The sequence below is a fragment of the Delphinus delphis genome, chromosome 2 (genome assembly GCF_949987515.2).
Source record: "Delphinus delphis chromosome 2, mDelDel1.2, whole genome shotgun sequence".
NCBI classification, from domain to species: Eukaryota; Metazoa; Chordata; class Mammalia; order Artiodactyla; family Delphinidae; genus Delphinus; species Delphinus delphis.
The window spans coordinates 150476767-150495333 of NC_082684.1; the positions used below are offsets into that span (position 1 = coordinate 150476767).

The 18567-nt window shown below is 38.6% G+C and overlaps 1 protein-coding gene across 1 annotated transcript in view; it reads left to right on the plus strand.

Moving 5' to 3' along the window:
- DMXL2 (Dmx like 2) overlaps positions 1-18567 on the plus strand; it is a 162396-nt gene that overhangs the window by 94787 nt on the left and 49042 nt on the right. Inside the window, exons 17-19 of the mRNA XM_060005975.1 lie at positions 1603-1830; positions 3976-5652; positions 8631-8741. Of these exons, the coding sequence (XP_059861958.1) occupies positions 1603-1830; positions 3976-5652; positions 8631-8741 (2016 nt within the window). The remainder of the gene's footprint in view (positions 1-1602; positions 1831-3975; positions 5653-8630; positions 8742-18567) is intronic.

The window sequence follows — 18567 nt, forward strand, 5'->3', positions numbered from 1 at the left end:
TAGAAGCAAACAAATCATATGCTATCTTTAGCTTTGACATAAAGCATCTATCTTGTGGTTCTAAAATGTGCAGCAGATTTAACATGGTGTACATTGCCATTAAAGCTGATACGTGAATTTAGCAGTGTGTTGAAAATCCTGGCAAAGGGTGAAGCGATAGACTAGACTTACATTTAGGTGGGGAAGGAACATTTGGAGTACCTTCTAGGTACCAGGCACTGAGATAGGTACTTTATATATGTGAGATAGATGTTACCTTCAGTTTACTAATGGAATAATATTAAGTAACTTGACCAAATGACACATCTAGTTTGTCACAGACTAAGTTTCAAAATTAGGTCTTCTGGCTTTAAAGCCTTTCTTTTGCTTTTTCCCCCTGCTCTTATTTTCTTTCTTTGCATGAGATACATGCATTAGAAAATTGCCTGGTTTACAGAAAGAGAAATGACTCAGTTCAGCCTTATTTTGCAGGTGAGAAAATAGCTAGAGATGATGAAGTACCTTGCTTAAGGCAACATATCTAGTTAGTTTTAGAGTAGTGGTAGTATTTCTGTCTTCTGACTACTGATTCAAGTTTGTCGTCTTATTCTATTTTACAAAAAATGTTCTCACATTTCTTATTTAGTGGTCTGCCATTATAAAAGAGATTGGCATATTTAAAATCCACCAGAAGCAAAAGGGGATTGATTATTATCTCTCCGTATTCTGGTGCTACTCGGGATGTATAAAGCTAATAAGACCTCATCCTTGCCCTTGATGAATTCATAGTCTAATGGCGGGGAGGGAGATGGACATACAAATAAATAAATGTGATGCAAGTATCTCTTACATGTAGCAGAAGCACAGATAACTAAATCTGCTTAGAGATTTACACTCCACCTGAATGTGAAAGCTGGAAGCTTTTTGGACAAAGATCAAGGTCAATATGCTTACAAAGCCATTCAACTAATACTATCTTAAATTTGTTTGGAACTTTTATATGTTCTTGGAACTTTTATATGTTCTTGTTTATTATCTTGTTTCAGCACTTGATAGTTAGTAGGCTGGTATTTTAATGTCTTCTTTACCGCTAGCTAATTTTATGACCTAAGGAAAATCAGTAAGCTTTCCAAGTTTAAATTTCTTCATCTATTAAGTGAGGCTGTACCTTGTTATTTCTCAAAGTTTGATTTATGACCCATCTGTTTCAGAAACACCTGGGCTGCTTATTAATGCAGATTTATGGGATCTACCCCAAAACAACTGAGTCAGTGTTTCTGTGGTTAGGCCTGAGAACCTTCATGTTAAAAGTTCCTCAAGCTTTTGATGTGTTTTAAAGGTTGAGAACACTGGGCTAGAGAACTTGTTTTTTTCCTAGATCTTACATGTTGTGATTCTTCACTGACAATATCCCTGTGATGCAATTGTTGATGCTAAGAAAGAGTAAAATAGTTTTAAAAAAAAAATTCTATCAAGGTAACTGAGCAAAAGTTTGAAAATTGATCTTGTCTCCAGAGCACTTTTAAGAAATCATGTTTCTTAAATCATCACAAAATATTATCTAGCTCATGTAGATAGTGATGATACTAATATATTTCTTAATTTCTTAATTTATTTTCAAAGCTAAAGCTTCAGAAGGTGTTTCATCAGAGAGTCTACTTTCAGTCCCTGGACAGAAGAACATAGACTCTTCTCCAGAAACCTCTCCTGGTGTGAGCCCCATACCACATTCTTCATCAATCGCCAACCTTCAAACTGCTAGTAAACTGATTCTGAGTTCTAGACGGGTATATAGCCGACCTCTTGATCTCCCGGTAGGAGTTGAAGTAATAAGAGCAACGCCTTCAGCAGGTAACGTAACTTTAAGACCGGACAGTTGTAGCTCAGAGCAATCTTCAGTGCATAAAATGGGTGAACTCTTCTGAAATATGTGCAGAGTTGACACTGAAATAAAGATTTTTTTTCTACTAACGATACCTCTATTTAGAAACATGTCTATTTTAGAAATAATTTCCTGTGATAAATGTAATCAGCTTGACAGAAAATAGTGTGAATGTTTTAATGCAAGGTTTCTTGCCTATGCTGTGATTTCCTATAAATAGGAATACTGTGATAGTGAAATTGCAAAGAAAAATATGGTCGTATGTGAATTATTGAAGCTTTTTTTTTTAATTAAGGCTTTTCATCCACAGTATTGCTGTTATTAAGTATGTTTGACCAAGAGTTGGCAGATACTTTGGGGGAAAAATATAGGATACAGGATTAGAGTTTGGTTTGCCTAGAGCGATACTGACATTAGCAAGGTTGGTAAAATAGTTTAAAGAGCAGGACTGGCATCTGTATTTTAAAATGTTCTGTCATTGTGGAATTTGAATTGAGGAGTTCCTCGAATAGTGTTTTTGGGGAACCAGAATTGGAGGTTCAAGACTATTCCAATTACTGGTGAATGATTTTGAGTATGCGGTTCTCTTACTCATCCCTAACACAGGTTTGGAATCAGAGTTGGAAAGACCACATTAAGAGTTTACTCTGGGCTTTTGTGGCAGGTGCAGATTTAGGTCAGCTTTTGAATCTTTCGAAGTATTTGGAAAGTTTAGGATATACTCAAATAAGTTTATTGGAATTAATAATGATAAATTACATTTTGCGGGGACTCTGTAAAATGCTTTCAAATGTCTTGTTGGACAGTAAAACTCCAAGGGAAGTAGTAACATGATCCCTATTATTTATTTATTTAAATATTTATTTATTTATTATTTTTGGCTGTGTCGGGTCTTCATTTCTGTGCGAGGGCTTTCTCTATTTGCGGCAAGCGGGGGCCACTCTTCATCACGGTGCGCGGGCCTCTCACTGTCGCGGCCTCTCTTGTTGTAGAGCACAGGCTCCAGACGCACAGGCTCAGTAGTTGTGGCTCACGGGCCTAGTTGCTCCGTGGCATGTGGGATCTTCCCAGACCAGTGCTCGAACCCGTGTCCCCTGCATTGGCAGGCAGATTCTCAACCACTGCACCACCAGGGAAGCCCCTCCCTATTATTTAGATAGAACAGGCTTGGACGTTTAAGTGCCTTTCCTACTGTTAGGAAGGCATTGATAGAATGGAACTTGAATCCAGGCCTTCTGATCCCAACCTTAATCACTGTTACCCCTCATCTTATAGTTGTTTTTTTTTTTTAATTAATTTATTTAATTTATTTATTTTTGGCTGCGTTGGGTCTTTGTCGCTGCGTGCGGGCTTTCTCTCGTTGTGGCAAGCGGGGGCTACTCTTTGCTGTGGTACGCGGGCTTCTCGTTGCGGTGGCTTCTCTTGTTGTGGAGCACGGGCTCTAGGTGCGGGCCTTAGTAGTTGCAGCATGTGGGCTCAGTAGTTGTGGCGCACGGGCGTAGTTGCTCCACAGCATGTGGGATCTTCCAGGGCCAGGGCTCGAACCCGTGTCCCCTGCATTGGCAGGCGGACTTTCAACCACTGCACCACCAGGGAAGTCCCTCCCCTCATGTTATAGTTGATGGGAAGTGTTAGTCTTTGGCAGTCAGGAATAAATATGAGGGTTCTGGTTCAGTGTTAGGAGAGCATGAATTAAACCTGGTTAAGAAGGTGAGATCTAGTGTCTTGTTTAGCTGACTGAAAACATTTTGTGGTGGGGGTAGATCTAGTGTCTGGATTATTTGAGGGCCAGTTAGGGGAATTTGAAAGGCAAATTTTAATGACTACTTAAGTATTTATGATGAAAGTGATAAAAGATATAGAATGAAAGTCCAGTGAGGCATGTGTGGTAAAGACATATAAATTACAGCAGGTGACAGGTTTATTGATTAAGCATTGACTTGTTTCATTGCTTTTGAGTTTTATTTTAATGAAATATTTGGTTTAGCAGGGGACTGCAGAGTTACTCTGAAGAAGCTCATAGTGGATTTGGATTAATCACATTCTAGAATTTGATTATTAGCATATTATTTTGTGTTTCTATTATTATGACGATCTGCTTTTTCTTTTTTAAGGCCACCTGAGTTCCTCTTCAATTTATCCAGTGTGCCTGGCACCTTATTTAGTGGTTACAACTTGTTCTGACAATAAAGTACGCTTCTGGAAATGTAGTATGGAAACCAATCTACAATGTAAAAGTGATGAGAAGGAAACCTATCATTGGAGGAGATGGCCCTTGATGAATGATGAAGGAGAAGATAACAGCAGTACAGTGAGCATTGTGGGAAGACCAGTTGCTGTTAGCTGTTCATACACGGGTCGCCTTGCAGTGGCTTACAAACAACCTATCCACCACAATGGTTTTGTTTCTAAAGAATTTTCCATGCATGTTTGCATATTTGAATGTGAATCTACAGGAGGGTCAGAATGGGTTTTAGAACAAACAATTCATCTTGATGATTTGGTCAAAGTTGGGAGTGTACTTGATTCAAGGGTCAGTGTCGACAGTAATCTCTTTGTGTACAGCAAATCAGATGCACTTTTGAGCAAGGATAGATATCTTATTCCGAATATCAAACATTTAGTACATTTGGACTGGGTATCAAAAGAAGATGGCTCCCACATTCTCACAGTAGGGGTCGGTGCTAATATCTTCATGTATGGGCGGCTTTCAGGAATTGTGACTGAGCAAATCAATAGTAAGGATGGAGTAGCTGTCATTACTTTACCACTAGGTGGAAGTATCAAGCAAGGAGTTAGGTCAAGATGGGTTCTTCTTAGATCTATAGACTTAGTGTCTTCTGTTGATGGTACACCTTCACTGCCTGTTTCTCTCTCTTGGGTAAGAGATGGGATATTGGTGGTAGGAATGGATTGTGAAATGCATGTATATGCACAGTGGAAGCATGCTGTCAAATTTGGAGACGTTGACGCTGATGGTCCTGATGCAGAAGAGACAGCAGTACAAGATCATTTTGCCTTTAAATCTAATATGTTGTCAAGAAAAAGTATTGTTGAGGGAGCAGCCATTGCTGATGATATTTTTTGTTCACCAACTGTAGCTCAAGATGGTGGCTTATTTGAGGCTGCACATGTACTTTCCCCTACTCTCCCGCAGTATCATCCAACCCAGCTGTTAGAATTGATGGATTTAGGGAAAGTTCGCAGGGCTAAAGCTATTCTCTCTCATTTAGTAAAATGCATTGCAGGAGAAGTTGCAATAGTTAGAGATGCTGATGCTGCAGAAGGAACTAAGCGACATCTTTCTCGAACCATTAGTGTAAGTGGCAGTACAGCAAAGGATACAGTCACCATAGGGAAAGATGGTACTCGAGATTATACTGAGATAGATTCTATTCCCCCACTACCGTTATATGCATTGCTTGCTGCCGATCAAGATACAACCTACAGAATTTCAGAAGAAAGTACAAAACTACCACAGAGCTATGAAGATCATATGGAAAGTCAACCAGAGGATCAATATTCAGAGCTGTTCCAAATCCAGGATATAACAACAGATGATATTGACTTAGAGCCAGAAAAAAGAGAAAACAAATCAAAAGTAATAAATCTTTCTCAATACGGACCAGCTTACTTTGGCCAAGAACATGCTAGGGTACTTTCAAGTCATCTTATGCACTCAAGTCTACCAGGCCTTACCCGTTTGGAGCAGATGTTCCTTGTAGCTTTGGCTGATACAGTGGCTACCACCAGTACTGAGCTTGATGAAAACAGAGATAAGAGTTACTCAGGTAAATACTCTAACTAAAAATTTATAAAGTTATCATTAATAGAACTGTTTGTATTTATCTATATAATGGCTCACATATTAAATTGCAGTCTTTCTTTAAACCTTGCAGGGAAATGACCTCTCTAGTTGATAGTTACTATTAATGATTAGTTGTGAAAGGAAAGGTGATTGGGGTAGGCTCTGACTTGTGCATGTGACTTTATGTATTTGTGATATCTGTGTGCATCCTCACATGAATTTTTACCCTGAAACCTTCATATCATTTTGGACATACAGTCTTGTTTTTTTTGAACAGATTGATTCCTATGGTTTATTTTAATTTTAGTGATAATAATGGCCCATTTGTTAATTTTACTATTGAACCACCAGGTTGTAAGGACCCCCTGGGCTCAACTTGTTCATCTTCACATTTCTAGGTATAAATAATTTTTATAATTACCTAATTTCCTCCAAAAAGTCTCTTGAGAAAGGGGTTTTCATACATTTTAATGTAACATGTGTCTTGCTTAATTCATTCTGTAACTGGAAAAATTTTGGCTGCCTCCTGAAACTAGATTTCATTCTTTTTTATGCAGATAGTTGAAGGTAATGGTGTTGATTCTAAATGATGACATTAGCAAAGGAAACCGAAAATGATTGATCATTCATTCATTCAGTAAATATTGTGGAGGAGTGAACAATTGCTATGTGCCAGGTGCTTCATGTACTTTATTGTATTTAATTATTACAACAGTCTTCTAGTAGGTAGCCACTATTATACGTAATTTTATAGACGAAGACTCTGATCCTTAGGGAGATTAAGTGACACATAAGGTCACATAGGTAGTAAATGGCAGAACTGGGGTTCAGATGTGGGTAAATCGTTGCCTCCAAGCCTATACTCTTTTAATTATTTCACGAGATTTCCAAGTGTGAGGGAAAAAGACTGTTCCTCAAAGCTACCTGGAATATATCTCTTCGTATAGGTTTATGTCTTTATAATATATCTCCAAGGTTTTCTGTAGATTAAAATAACTAGTGACCTCTAGAGGATTTTGCCTATGAGTTATTTTCTAACCATATTAATTAAAAAAAATTTGAATCATTATGAGGTTGTGTGCAGTTGAGCAAGATTCTCCCCAGAACAGCCTTAAGCCTTTGTTGCAAACTTAATATATGTTAAGAGTTTTTACTTGAGACATTCAGAAAATAGATACATCATAATCCATGAAACATAGTTTAAATTTTCGGATACAGAACTGTATCCTTAGTTAGGCAATATAAAAATGGTTCCTCCTGGTCACAGTGAGTTTTCATTAGGTAGATAAGGCAGGAATGAATGTCTCCATTTCACAGGTAGCAATCCGAAGCTCAGAGATTAAATAGTTGCCATCTCAGTGAATGGATTCTAAGTAAATGAATCCTTCCATTTGTTCAAGTAAGACAATTTAGAGGTATTCCTGACTCTTGCTTTCTCTCCCGCCCTAATCCAGTCCATTGGCGAATGCTATTAGTTCTACTGTATGGAGACTACAGTCATTTCTCATCACCTCTCCTGTTACCACTCTGGTCCAAGTCACGTCACATCCTGCCTAATTATTGACAAAGTCTCCTACTAAACTGTTTCGTTCTTGTTACCCCAGTCTGCTCTTCGCATAGGAACTAGTGATTATTTTAAAACAAAATCACATTAAATCTCTTCTCTGCTCAACAAACACTGTGACTTCCCATCTCACTTTAGAACAAAAAGCCAGATGCTTCAGTGATCTACAAGGCTCTTTGTGATCTGTGCTCACTTCCATTCTACTGCATTGTCTTCCTTGCTGTCCCACAAACACACTAGGCCCATTCCTGTCTCAGAGTCTTTGCGCATATTGTTTCCTCTGCATAGAATACTTGTCTTCCAGATTTAGGTGTGCCTCATTCCCTTACCTCCTCAGATTTCTGCTGAAATGTCATCTTATTGGAATGTTCTTCCCTGGCCTCATATCAAATAGAACCCTCTTACCCCAGCACTCCCTTTCTCTCAGTCCTGCTTTATTTCTCTCAATAGCATTAATTTCCACTAGACACATTACCTCTTCATTGTTTGTCTCTGTCTCCTAAGGTGTAAGCACCCTGAGAGTGGGGACTTTGCCTTATCCCTGCCAAACCCCCAGTACCTTAACTGTGCCTCCAATGTAGCGGATGCTTACTTTGTGAATGAATACATGAGTGAGTGGATGAACAAATATAGCTGATGGGAAGTAGAGGTGGAACTTTGACAATTTAAAACGTTTTATTTTCTTCAAGAAAATATTTGATTCAATACTCTTGAGTACTTCCTAAGTGGCAGTTACCAGGCTAGGCACTGTTAGTATTTTTCTGTTTCTTTTATCCAACAGTGGCTATAATTTTGAGTAAACTTGCCATGCTTTGATACCTCTGCTCAACTTTTGACTAAGAGTAAATTTGTGGAATCAAGGTTAGAGTTCAGCCTTAACTTGGTAACAGTAGCCTGGGGAGTCAAATTTGAAATCTTTGAATAATGAATCTTCTGTATTTCATTGGAGCTAACCAACCTAGAAAATATTACCTATTTAATCATATAATAAATAATTTTACTTTATTATGTAATTCCTGTTTTTAAATCTCATCTGAATTTGCACAGGAAATATTTTAAAAAATTATACCTAACTTACTATAGCTAATATATTTTTTATTGGATTTCAAGATTTCTTTCCCTTTCATTTATTATGAGTAGCTCTAAGTACTATTATTACCTGTACTAATAGGTACTTATATTTTTCCCAATTATTTTTCATTTGGCAGTTTTAATATATACATATGCTTTTTGTAAAGCTGTATAAATAAAGATACTGAAGTGTTCAGAAAGGAATACACTCAAAAATATATATATTTTTTTGTGTAAATTATTAAATTTAATGTTTATTTTCTAACTTTTTACTGGTTTGTGATTTGTTGCATTCCTTTTTCCTTAAACATATTTCCTCTTTGCAGGAAGAGACACATTAGATGAGTGTGGTTTGCGGTACTTACTAGCTATGCGCTTGCACACTTGCCTTTTGACATCGCTGCCTCCTTTATACCGAGTACAGCTGCTTCATCAAGGTATTGTTTGAACCTTCGTGCAACTTTTATTTTGTACTGAAGTGGTTAGTATATTCATATTTGTGTCTGAGCATTAGTAAATCAACATATGCATACCTATCACCAGCCTTAAGATCTTCCTGTCACAGGAAAATAAGGTACCCACTTACCTTTTTTCTGTTATTTTTCAGCTGTATTCTGTGACTTTTGCTCATCTGTCTCAGTTTCTCAGACTTCAGTCACTAAAGTCATAGTAGTTTAAGTAAACTGGTATGCCTGAGGTTATAAAGTGGCCCTGAATTTCTATGACGCCTGATACCTTTTCTTTAAAAATTATGTAAATTTTGTCCTATGCATTATTATTTGTGTTTATTTTAATATAAGCATTATGTTCTAAGTTATTTACTTACAAGTAAAGCTGATGTTTCATGAATATCTGCCGTACAGTAATCCAGTAGATTTGTGTACTTATAGCACACTGCCACATACCCTGATTTGTGATGTATAGGTTTATATCAGCCCCCTAACGTAATAGATTAAAAAATCAAAACTATAGAGTTTAAAGTGACCTGCCAAGATACAGGGCTATTTGTTAATAGAGAATTCCAGTGCAGTGGGCTGTGTTCCTTTTGAAACCAGCATCCTGGATACAGCCCCATAAGATATGCTTTAGAATTGTAGGACCTGGAATACCAGACTTTATAGCTTGTTACTCTTACCCACAGTACTTACCCTTTACCCTCAGTAAATGTTCTTTGAAAATATGATTACAAACATATGTCATATTCTGTCGTGTTTTTAAACTATAATTCATCTATATAGTCTTTTATTTTTTTCTAAAAATACAAATTTAGCTGTTTTTTTCCTATTTGAATTATCACTGTTAATGAGTGACCTTATAACCTTGCATATAAATATTTATGTATATATCTGATTACTTCCTCATGTTTGTTTTCTAGTAGTGAAATTACTGAATCAAAGGGCTTGAAAATTCTTTTTTTTTAACATCTTTATTGGAGTATTGTTGCTTTACAATGGTGTGTTACTTTCTGCTTTATAACAAAGTGAATCAGATACATATACATATGTTCCCATATCTCTTCCCTCTTGTGTCTCCCTCCCTCCCACCTTCCCTATCCCACCCCTCTAGGTGGTCACAAACTACCTAGCTGATCTCCCTATGCTATGCGGCTGCTTCCCACTAGCTATCTATTTTATGTTTGGTAGTGTATATATGTCCATGACACTCTCTCACTTTGTCACAGCTTACCCTTCCCCCTCCCCATATCCTCAAGTCCATTCTCTAGTAGGTCTGTGTCTTTATTCCCATCTTGCCCCTAGGTTCTTCATGACATTTTTTTCCCCTTAGATTCCATATATATCTGTTAGCATACGGTATTTGTCTTTCTCTTTCTGACTTACTTCACTCTGTATAACAGACTCTAGGTCCATCCACCTCACTACAAATAACTCAATTTCGTTTCTTTTTATGGCTGAGTAATATTCCATTGTATATATGTGCCACATCTTCTTTATCCATTCATCCGATGATGGACACTTAGGTTGCTTCCATCTCCTGGCTATTGTAAATAGAGCTGCAATGAACATTTTCATTCAGTACATGACTCTTATTGAATTATGGTGTTCTCAGGCTATATGCCCAGTACTGGGATTGCTGGGTCATATGGTAGTCCTATTTGTAGTTTTTTAAGGAACCTCCGTACTGTTCTCCATAGTGGCTGTACCAATTCACATTCCCACCAACAGTGCAAGAGGGTTCCCTTTTCTCCACACCCTCTCCAGCATTTATTGTTTCTAGATTTTTTGATGATGGCCATTCTGACCGGTGTGAGATGAGATCTCATTGTAGTTTTGATTTGCATTTCTCTAATGATTAATGATGTTGAGCATTCTTTCATGTGTTTGTTGGCAATCTGTATATCTTCTTTGGAGAAATGTCTATTTAGGTCTTCTGCCCATGTTTGGATTGGGTTGTTTGTTTTTTTGTTATTAAGCTGCATGAGCCGCTTGTAAAATTTGGAGATTAATCCTTTGTCAGTTGCTTCATTTGGAAATATTTTCTCCCATTCTGAGGGTTTTCTTTTGGTCTTGTTTATGGTTTCCTTTGCTGTGCAATAGCTTTTTTTTTTTTGCAGTACGCGGGCCTCTCACTGCTGTGGCCTCTCCTGTTGCGGAGCACAGGCTCCGGACACACAGGCTTAGCAGCCATGGCTCACGGGCCCAGCCTGTGCACGGCATTTGGGATCCTCCCAGACCGGGGCATGAACCCGTGTCCCCTGCATCGGCAGGTGGACCGTCAACCACTGTGCCACCAGGGAAGTCCTGTGCAAAAGCTTTTAAGTTTCATTCGATCCCATTTGTTTATTTTTGTTTTTATTTCCATTTCTCTAGGAGGTGGGTCAAAAAGGATCTTGCTGTGATTTATGTCATAGCATGTTCTGCCTATGTTTTCCTCTAAGAGTTTGATGGTGTCTGGCCTTACATTTAGGTCTTTAATCCATTTTGAGCTTATTTTTGTATATGGTGTTAGGGAGTGTTCTAATCTCATACTTTTACATGTACCTGTCCAGTTTTCCCAGCACCACTTATTGAAGAGGCTGTCCTTTCTCCACTGTACATTCCTGCCTCCTTTATCAAAGATAAGGTGACCATATGTGCGTGGGTTTATCTCTGGGCTTTGTATCCTGTTCCATTGAGCTATCTTTCTGTTTTTGTGCCAATACCGTACTGTCTTGATTACTGTAGCTTTGTAGTATAGTCTGAAGTCAGGATGCCTGATTCCTCCAGCTCTGTTTTTCATTCTCAAGATTGCTTTGGCTATTCGGGGTCTTTTGTGTTTCCATACAAATTGTGAAATTTTTTGTTGTAGTTCTGTGAAAAATGCCAGTGGTAGTTTGATAGGGATTGCATTGAATCTGTAGATTGCTTTGGGTAGTAGAGTCATTTTCACAATGTTGATTCTTCCAATCCAAGAACATGGTATATCTCTCCATCTATTTGTATCATCTTTAATTTCTTTCATCAGTGTCTTATAATTTTCTGCATACAGGTCTTTTGTCTCCTTAGGTGGGTTTATTCCTAGATATTTTATTCTTTTTGTTGCAGTGGTAAATGGAAGTGTTTCCTTAATTTCCCTTTCAGATTTTTCATCATTAGTGTATAGGAATGCCAGAGATTTCTGTGGATTAAATTTGTATCCTGCTACTTTACCAAATTCATTGATTAGCTCTAGTAGTTTTCTGGTAGCATCTTTAGGATTCTCTATGTATAGTATCATGTCAGCTGCAAACGGTGACAGCTTTACTTCTTCTTTTCCGATTTGGATTCCTTTTATTTCCTTTTCTTCTCTGATTGCTGTGGCTAAAACTTCCAAAACTATGTTGAATAAGAGTGGTGAGAGTGGGCAACCTTGTCTTGTTCCTGATCTTAGTGGAAATGCTTTCAGTTTTTCACCATTGAGGACAATGTTGGCTGTGGGTTTGTCATATATGGCCTTTATTATGTTGAGGAAAGTTCCCTCTATGCCTACTTTCTGCAGGGTTTTTATCATAAATAGGTGTTGAATTTTGTCGAAAGCTTTCTCTGCATCTATTGAGATGATCATATGGTTTTTCTCCTTCAGTTTGTTAATATGGTGTATCACATTGATTGATTTGCGTATATTGAAGAATCCTTGCATACCTTGAATAAACCCCACTTGATCATGGTGTATGATCCTTTTAATGTGTTGTTGGATTCTGTTTGCTAGTATTTTGTTGAGGATATTTGCATCTATTTTCTTCAGTGATATTGGCCTGTAGTTTTCTTTCTTTGTGACATCTTTGTCTGGTTTTGGTATCAGGGTGATGTTGGCCTCGTAGACTGTTTTGAGTGTTCCTCTTTCTGCTGTGTTTTGGAAGAGTTTGAGAAGGACAGGTGTTAGCTCTTCTCTAAATGTTTGATAGAATTCCCCTGTGAAGCCATTTGGTCCTGGGCTTTTGTTTGTTGGAAGATTTTTAATCACAGTTTTAATTTCAGTGCTTGTGATTGGTCTGTTCATATTTTCTATTTCTTCCTGATTCAGTCTTGGCAGCTTGTGCATTTCTAAAAATTTGTTCATTTCTTCCAGGTTGTCCATTTTATTGGCATAGAGTTGCTTGTAGTAATCTCTCATCATCTTTTGTATTTCTGCAGTGTCAGTTGTTACTTCTCCTTCATTTGTAATTCTATTGATTTGAGTCTTCTCCCTTTTTTTCTTGATGAATCTGGCTAATGGTTTATCAATTTCGTTTATGTTCTCAAAGAACCATCTTGTAGTTTTATTGATCTTGGCTGTCATTTCCTTCATTTTTTTTCATTTATGTCTGATCTGATCTTTATGATTTCTCTCCTTCTGCTAACTTTGGGGTTTTTTTGTTCTTCTTTCTCTAATTGCTTTAGGTGCAAGGTTAGGTTGTTTATTCGAGGTGTTTCCTGTTTCTTAAGGTTGGATTGTATTGCTATAAACTTCCCTCTTAGAACTGCTTTTGCTGCATCCCATTGATTTTGGGTCGTCGTGTCTCCATTGTCATTTGTTTCTAGGTATTTTTTGATTTCCTCCTTGATTTCTTTAGTGATCACTTCGTTATTAAGTAGTGTATTGTTTAGCCTCCATGTATTTGTATTTTTTACAGATCTTTTCTTATAATTGATATCTAGTCTCATAGCGTTGTGGTTGGAAAAGATACTTGATACAATTTCGGTTTTCTTAAATTTACCAAGACTTGATTTGTGACCGAAGATATAATCTATCGTGGAGAATGTTCCATGAGCACTTGAGAAAAATGTGTATTCTGTTGTTTTTGGATGGAATGTCCTATAAATATCAATTAAGTCCATCTTGTTTAACGTATCATTTAAAGCCTGTGTTTCCTTATTTATTTTCTTTTTGGATGATCTGTCCATTGTTGAAAGTGGGCTGTTAAAGTCCCCTACTATGAATGTGTTACTATCGATTTCCCCTTTTGTGGCTGTTAGTATTTGCCTTATGTATTGAGGTGCTCTTATGTTGGGTGCATAAATATTTACAATTGTTATATCTTCTTCTTGGATCGATCCCTTGATCATTATGTAGTGTCCTTCTTTGTCTCTTGTAATAGTCTTTATTTTAAAGTCTATTTTGTCTGATATGAGAATTGCTACTCCAGCTTTCTTTTGATTTCCATTTACATGGAATATCTTTTCCCATCCCCTCACTTTCAGTCTGTATGTGTCCCTAGATCTGAAGTGGGTGTCTTGTAGACAGCATATATATGGGTCTTGTTTTTGTATCCATTCAGCCAGTCTGTGTCTTTTGGTGGGAGCATTTAATCCATTTACATTTAAGGTAATTATCGATATATATGTTCCTATTCCCATTTTCTTAATTGTTTTGGGTTTGTTATTGTAGGTCTTTTCCTTCTCTTGTGTTGCTTGCCTAGAGCAGTTCCTTTAGCATTTGTTGTAAAGCTGGTTTGGTGGTGCTGAACTCTCTCAGGTTTTCCTTGTCAGTAAAGATTTTAATTTCTCCATCAAATCTGAATGAGATCCTTGCTGGGTAGAGTAATCTTGGTTGTAGGTTTTTCTCCTTCATCACTTTACATATGTCCTGCCACTCCCTTCTGGCTTGCAGAGTTTCTGCTGAAAGATCAGCTGTTAACCTTATGGGGTTTCCCTTGTGTGTTATTTGTTGTTTTTCCCTTGCTGCTTTTAATACGTTTTCTTTGTATTTAATTTTTGATAGTTTGATTAATATGTGTCTTGTGTTTCTCCTTGGATTTATCCTGTATGGGACTCTCTGTGCTTCCTGGACTTGATTAACTATTTCCTTTGCCATATTAGGGAAGTTTTCAATTATAATCTCTTCAAATATTTTCTCAGTGCCTTTCTTTTTCTCTTCTTCTTCTGGGACCCCTATAATTCGAATGTTGGTGCGTTTAATGTTGTCCCAGAGGTCTCTGAGACTGTCCTCAGTTCTTTTCATTCTTTTTTCTTTATTGTGCTCTGCAGTAGTTATTTCCACTATTTTATCTTCCAGGTCACTTATCCGTTCTTCTGCCTCAGTTATTCTGCTATTGATCCCTTCTAGAGTATTTTTACTTTCATTTATTGTGTTGTTCATCGTTACCTGTTTCCTCTTCAGTTCTTCTTGGTCCTTGTTAAATGTTTCTTGCATTTTCTCTATTCTATTTCCAATATTTTGGATCATCTTTACTATCATTATTCTGAATTCTTTTTCAGGTAAACTGCTATTTCCTCTTCATTTGTTAGGTATGGTGGATTTTTACCTTGCTCTTTCATCTTGTGTGTTTTTCTGTCTTTTCGTTTTGCTTATCTTACTGTGTTTGGGGTCTCCTTTTCGCAGGCTGCAGGTTTGTAGTTCCCGTTGTTTTTGGTGTCTGTCCCCAGTGGCTAAGGTTGGTTCAGTGGGTTGTTTAGGTTTCCTGGTGGAGGGGACTAGTGCCTGTGTTCTGGTGGATGAGGCTGGATCTTGTCTTTCTGGTGGGCAGGTCCACGTCTGGTGATGTGTTTGGGGGTGTCTGTGGGCTTATTATGATTTTAGGCAGCCACTCTGCTAATGGATGGGGTTGTGTTCCTGTCTTGCTAGTTGTTTGGCATAGGATGTCCTGCACTGTAGCTTGCTGGTCGTTTTTGCACCTTTTTGTATTATGTGGAGCTGGGAGGTCTCTTGTGGACCAGTGTCCTGAAGTTGGCTCTCCCACATCAGAGGCACAGCAGTGACTCCTGGCTGCAGCACCAAGAGCCTTTCATCCACACGGCTCAGAATAAAATGGAGAAAAGTAGAAAGAAAGAGAGAGAGAGAGAGAGAGAGAGAGAGAGAGAGAGAGAGAGAGAGAGAGAGAGAGAGGAGGAAGGGAGGGAGGGAGAGGGAGGGAGGGAGGAAGAAAGGAAGAGAAAGAAAGGAAGGAAGGAAGGAAGAAAAAATAAAGATAAAATAAAATAGTTATTAAAATAAAAAATAATTATTAAGGAAAAAAATTTTTTTAAGTAAAAAAACAAAAGAACAAACAAAAATGGATGGACAGAACTCTAGGACAAATGGTGAAAGCAAAGCTATACAGACACACAGTCTCACACAGAAGCATACACATACACATTCACAAAAAGAGGAAAAGGGGAAAAAATAATATATTTTGCTCTCAAAGTCCACCTCCTCAATTTGGGATGATTTGTTGTCTATTCAGGTATTCCACCGATGCAGGGTACATCACCTTGATTGTGGTGATTTAATCCGCTGCTCCTGAGGCTGCTGGGAGAAATTTCCCTTTCTCTTCTTTGTTCACACAGCTCCGAGGTTAAGTTTTGGATTTGGCCCCGCCTCTGTGTGTAGGTCACCGGAGGGTGTCTGTTCTTCTCTCAGACAGGACGGGGTTAAAGGAGCAGCTGATTCGGGGGCTCTGGCTCACTGAGGCAGGGGCACGGAGTGCAGGGCGAGCCTGCGGCTGCAGAGGCCAGCATGACATTGCACCAGCCTGAGGCGCGCCATCCGTTCTCCCGGGGAAGTTGTCCCTGGATCACGGGACCCTGGCAGTGGCGGGCTGCACAGGCTCTGGGAGGGGAGGTGTGGATAGTGACCTGTGCTCGCACACAGGCTTCTTGGTGGCGGCTGCAGCGGCCTTAGCTTCTCAGGCCCGTCTCTGGGGTCCATGCTGATAGCCGTGTCTCGTGCCCGTCTTTGGAGCTCCTTTACGCAGCGCTCTTAACCCCCTCTCCTCGCGCACCAGGAAACAAAGAGGGAAGAAAAAGTCTCTTGCTTCTTCGTCAGGTCCAGACTTTTCCCGGGACTCCCTCCCGGCTAGCCATGGTGCACTAACCCCTTCAGGCTGTGTTCACGCCCCCAGTCCTCTCCCTGTGCTCTGACCAAAGCCCGAGCCTTAGCTCCCTGCCCCCACCCGTCCCGGCGGGTGAGCAGACAAGCCTCTGGGGCTGGTGAGTGCTGGTTGGCACCGATCCTCTGTGCGGGAATCTCTCCGCTTTGCCCTCCGCGCCCCTGTTGCTCTGCTCTCCTCCGTGGCTCCGAAGCTTCCCCCTCCGCCACCCGCAGTCTTCGCCCAGGAAGGGGCTTCCTAGTGTGTGGAAACCTTTCCTTCTTCACAGCTCTCTTCCCCTGGTGCAGGTCCTGTCACTATTCTTTTGTCTCTGTTTATTCTTTTTTCTTTTCCCCTACCCAGGTACGTGGGGAGTTTCTTGCCTTTTGGGAGGTCTGAGGTCTTCTGCCAGCGTTCAGTGGGTGTTCTGTAGGAGTTGTTCCACGTGTGATCTCCACATCTTACTCTTCGGCCATCTTCCCCCTCTCCCCTGAAAATTCTTAACTCTTGATAAATATTGTGACTTTCAGAAAGACCATGCTCATTTACAGTCCCAGAACCAGTATTTGATGATGCCAAAACTCAACTCATTGCAACACTTGATATTATCATTTAAAACAATCTATGGCATTTGGAATAGGTTTAAAAAGTGGTATCTCAAATTTTAGTTTTAAAATTTTAGTTTTAAATGATGGTCATATGGTACTGAATCACTTAATGACAATTGTGTATATTGCCTAGGGAGACCTAAAACACCTCAAATTTCTAAAGCTTTGTCAAATTCCATTTTCCCTTTGATACAGTTAAAACATTGGAGATGAGAAAAGTGACTGCTATTGTAGGTGATGGTCCGGGGAAAAACTTAAGTAGCTAGTAGACAAGCTAAGAAGAACAGAGATATATTGCAAAGAATAGCCTGCCATTGGTAGGCAAATAAAAATAAGTGCCTGCTGGTGCCCCTTGTTTTTCCTTCCTAATACCTTTTTACACTTCTAGTAGTTAGATTTCCAAATAGAGTTACTGATCTCTTCATCTTCTTTCTGAACCAAATTCCTCTGACATGTCTGTGTATATTTTTGTTTCCTTTTAGTCATACCAAAAATGTCATCAACCAAATTTCATTTAAGGGTATAGAATATACTTTATATTGTTACTTAATATTAAAATTTTTATATCAGCAAAAGTGTGCATTTTGCATTGCCTTATAATAGCAATTCCTAAAGCAAAGTGTTAGTTTTTTTATAGTTATTTCATTCAGTGATTATTTCTTGAATCAGACAGATTTAAATAGAGAATTAATCTGCTTTTTAGGTTCTGAAAAAATACAAGTTGATGTTTTTAAGTTTTGTCCATTTTCCCCCTAAATTTATAGTGACAGTTAAGGCTTGTTGCATTGATTTTGTGATATGATTTCAAACACAGTATATAAATGTTAGCAATGAGGAATAAAAGACTTAAGATTATTATTTAAAATGGTCCTAATAGTTTTTTTAATAATTTCCAAAGGAACTGTTGGGAAGCAGTCATTGTTAGAAAAGCTTTAAACTATATGGAAAATCTATATAGTAGTTGTTAATGAAAAAAATTATATGTGGTAATATTGATAGCCTTACAGCATTGGGAGTCCTGTGTTGTAATGTGGCTATCAGACTGTCATTGACCTCCGGCATTTCTTTGTTTCCAAAGGGATTCTAATAGATGGCTGATTCGACTAGCCTGGCTTCTTTCCTGGGATCCTTGGGGTTCTTCCCAGTGGCATTCCCACTATCTAACATCACTCCTTGGTTCGCTTCTCTCATGTTTCTTCTTCACCTGCTCTAAGTGGAGTAAAGTGTTATCAGTTGTTCAACTGTTGACAGACTCACTGAGGGTGTCACTAAACCGTATTTGTTGCCTCTAAATACAGCCTAGATCCCTGTCAGTCTTTTACCAGGGCATAAAAGTGTTTGCCATATGCCATCAGTAATTAGGCCGCTTTAAACTCTTTTTAACTGAGGCAC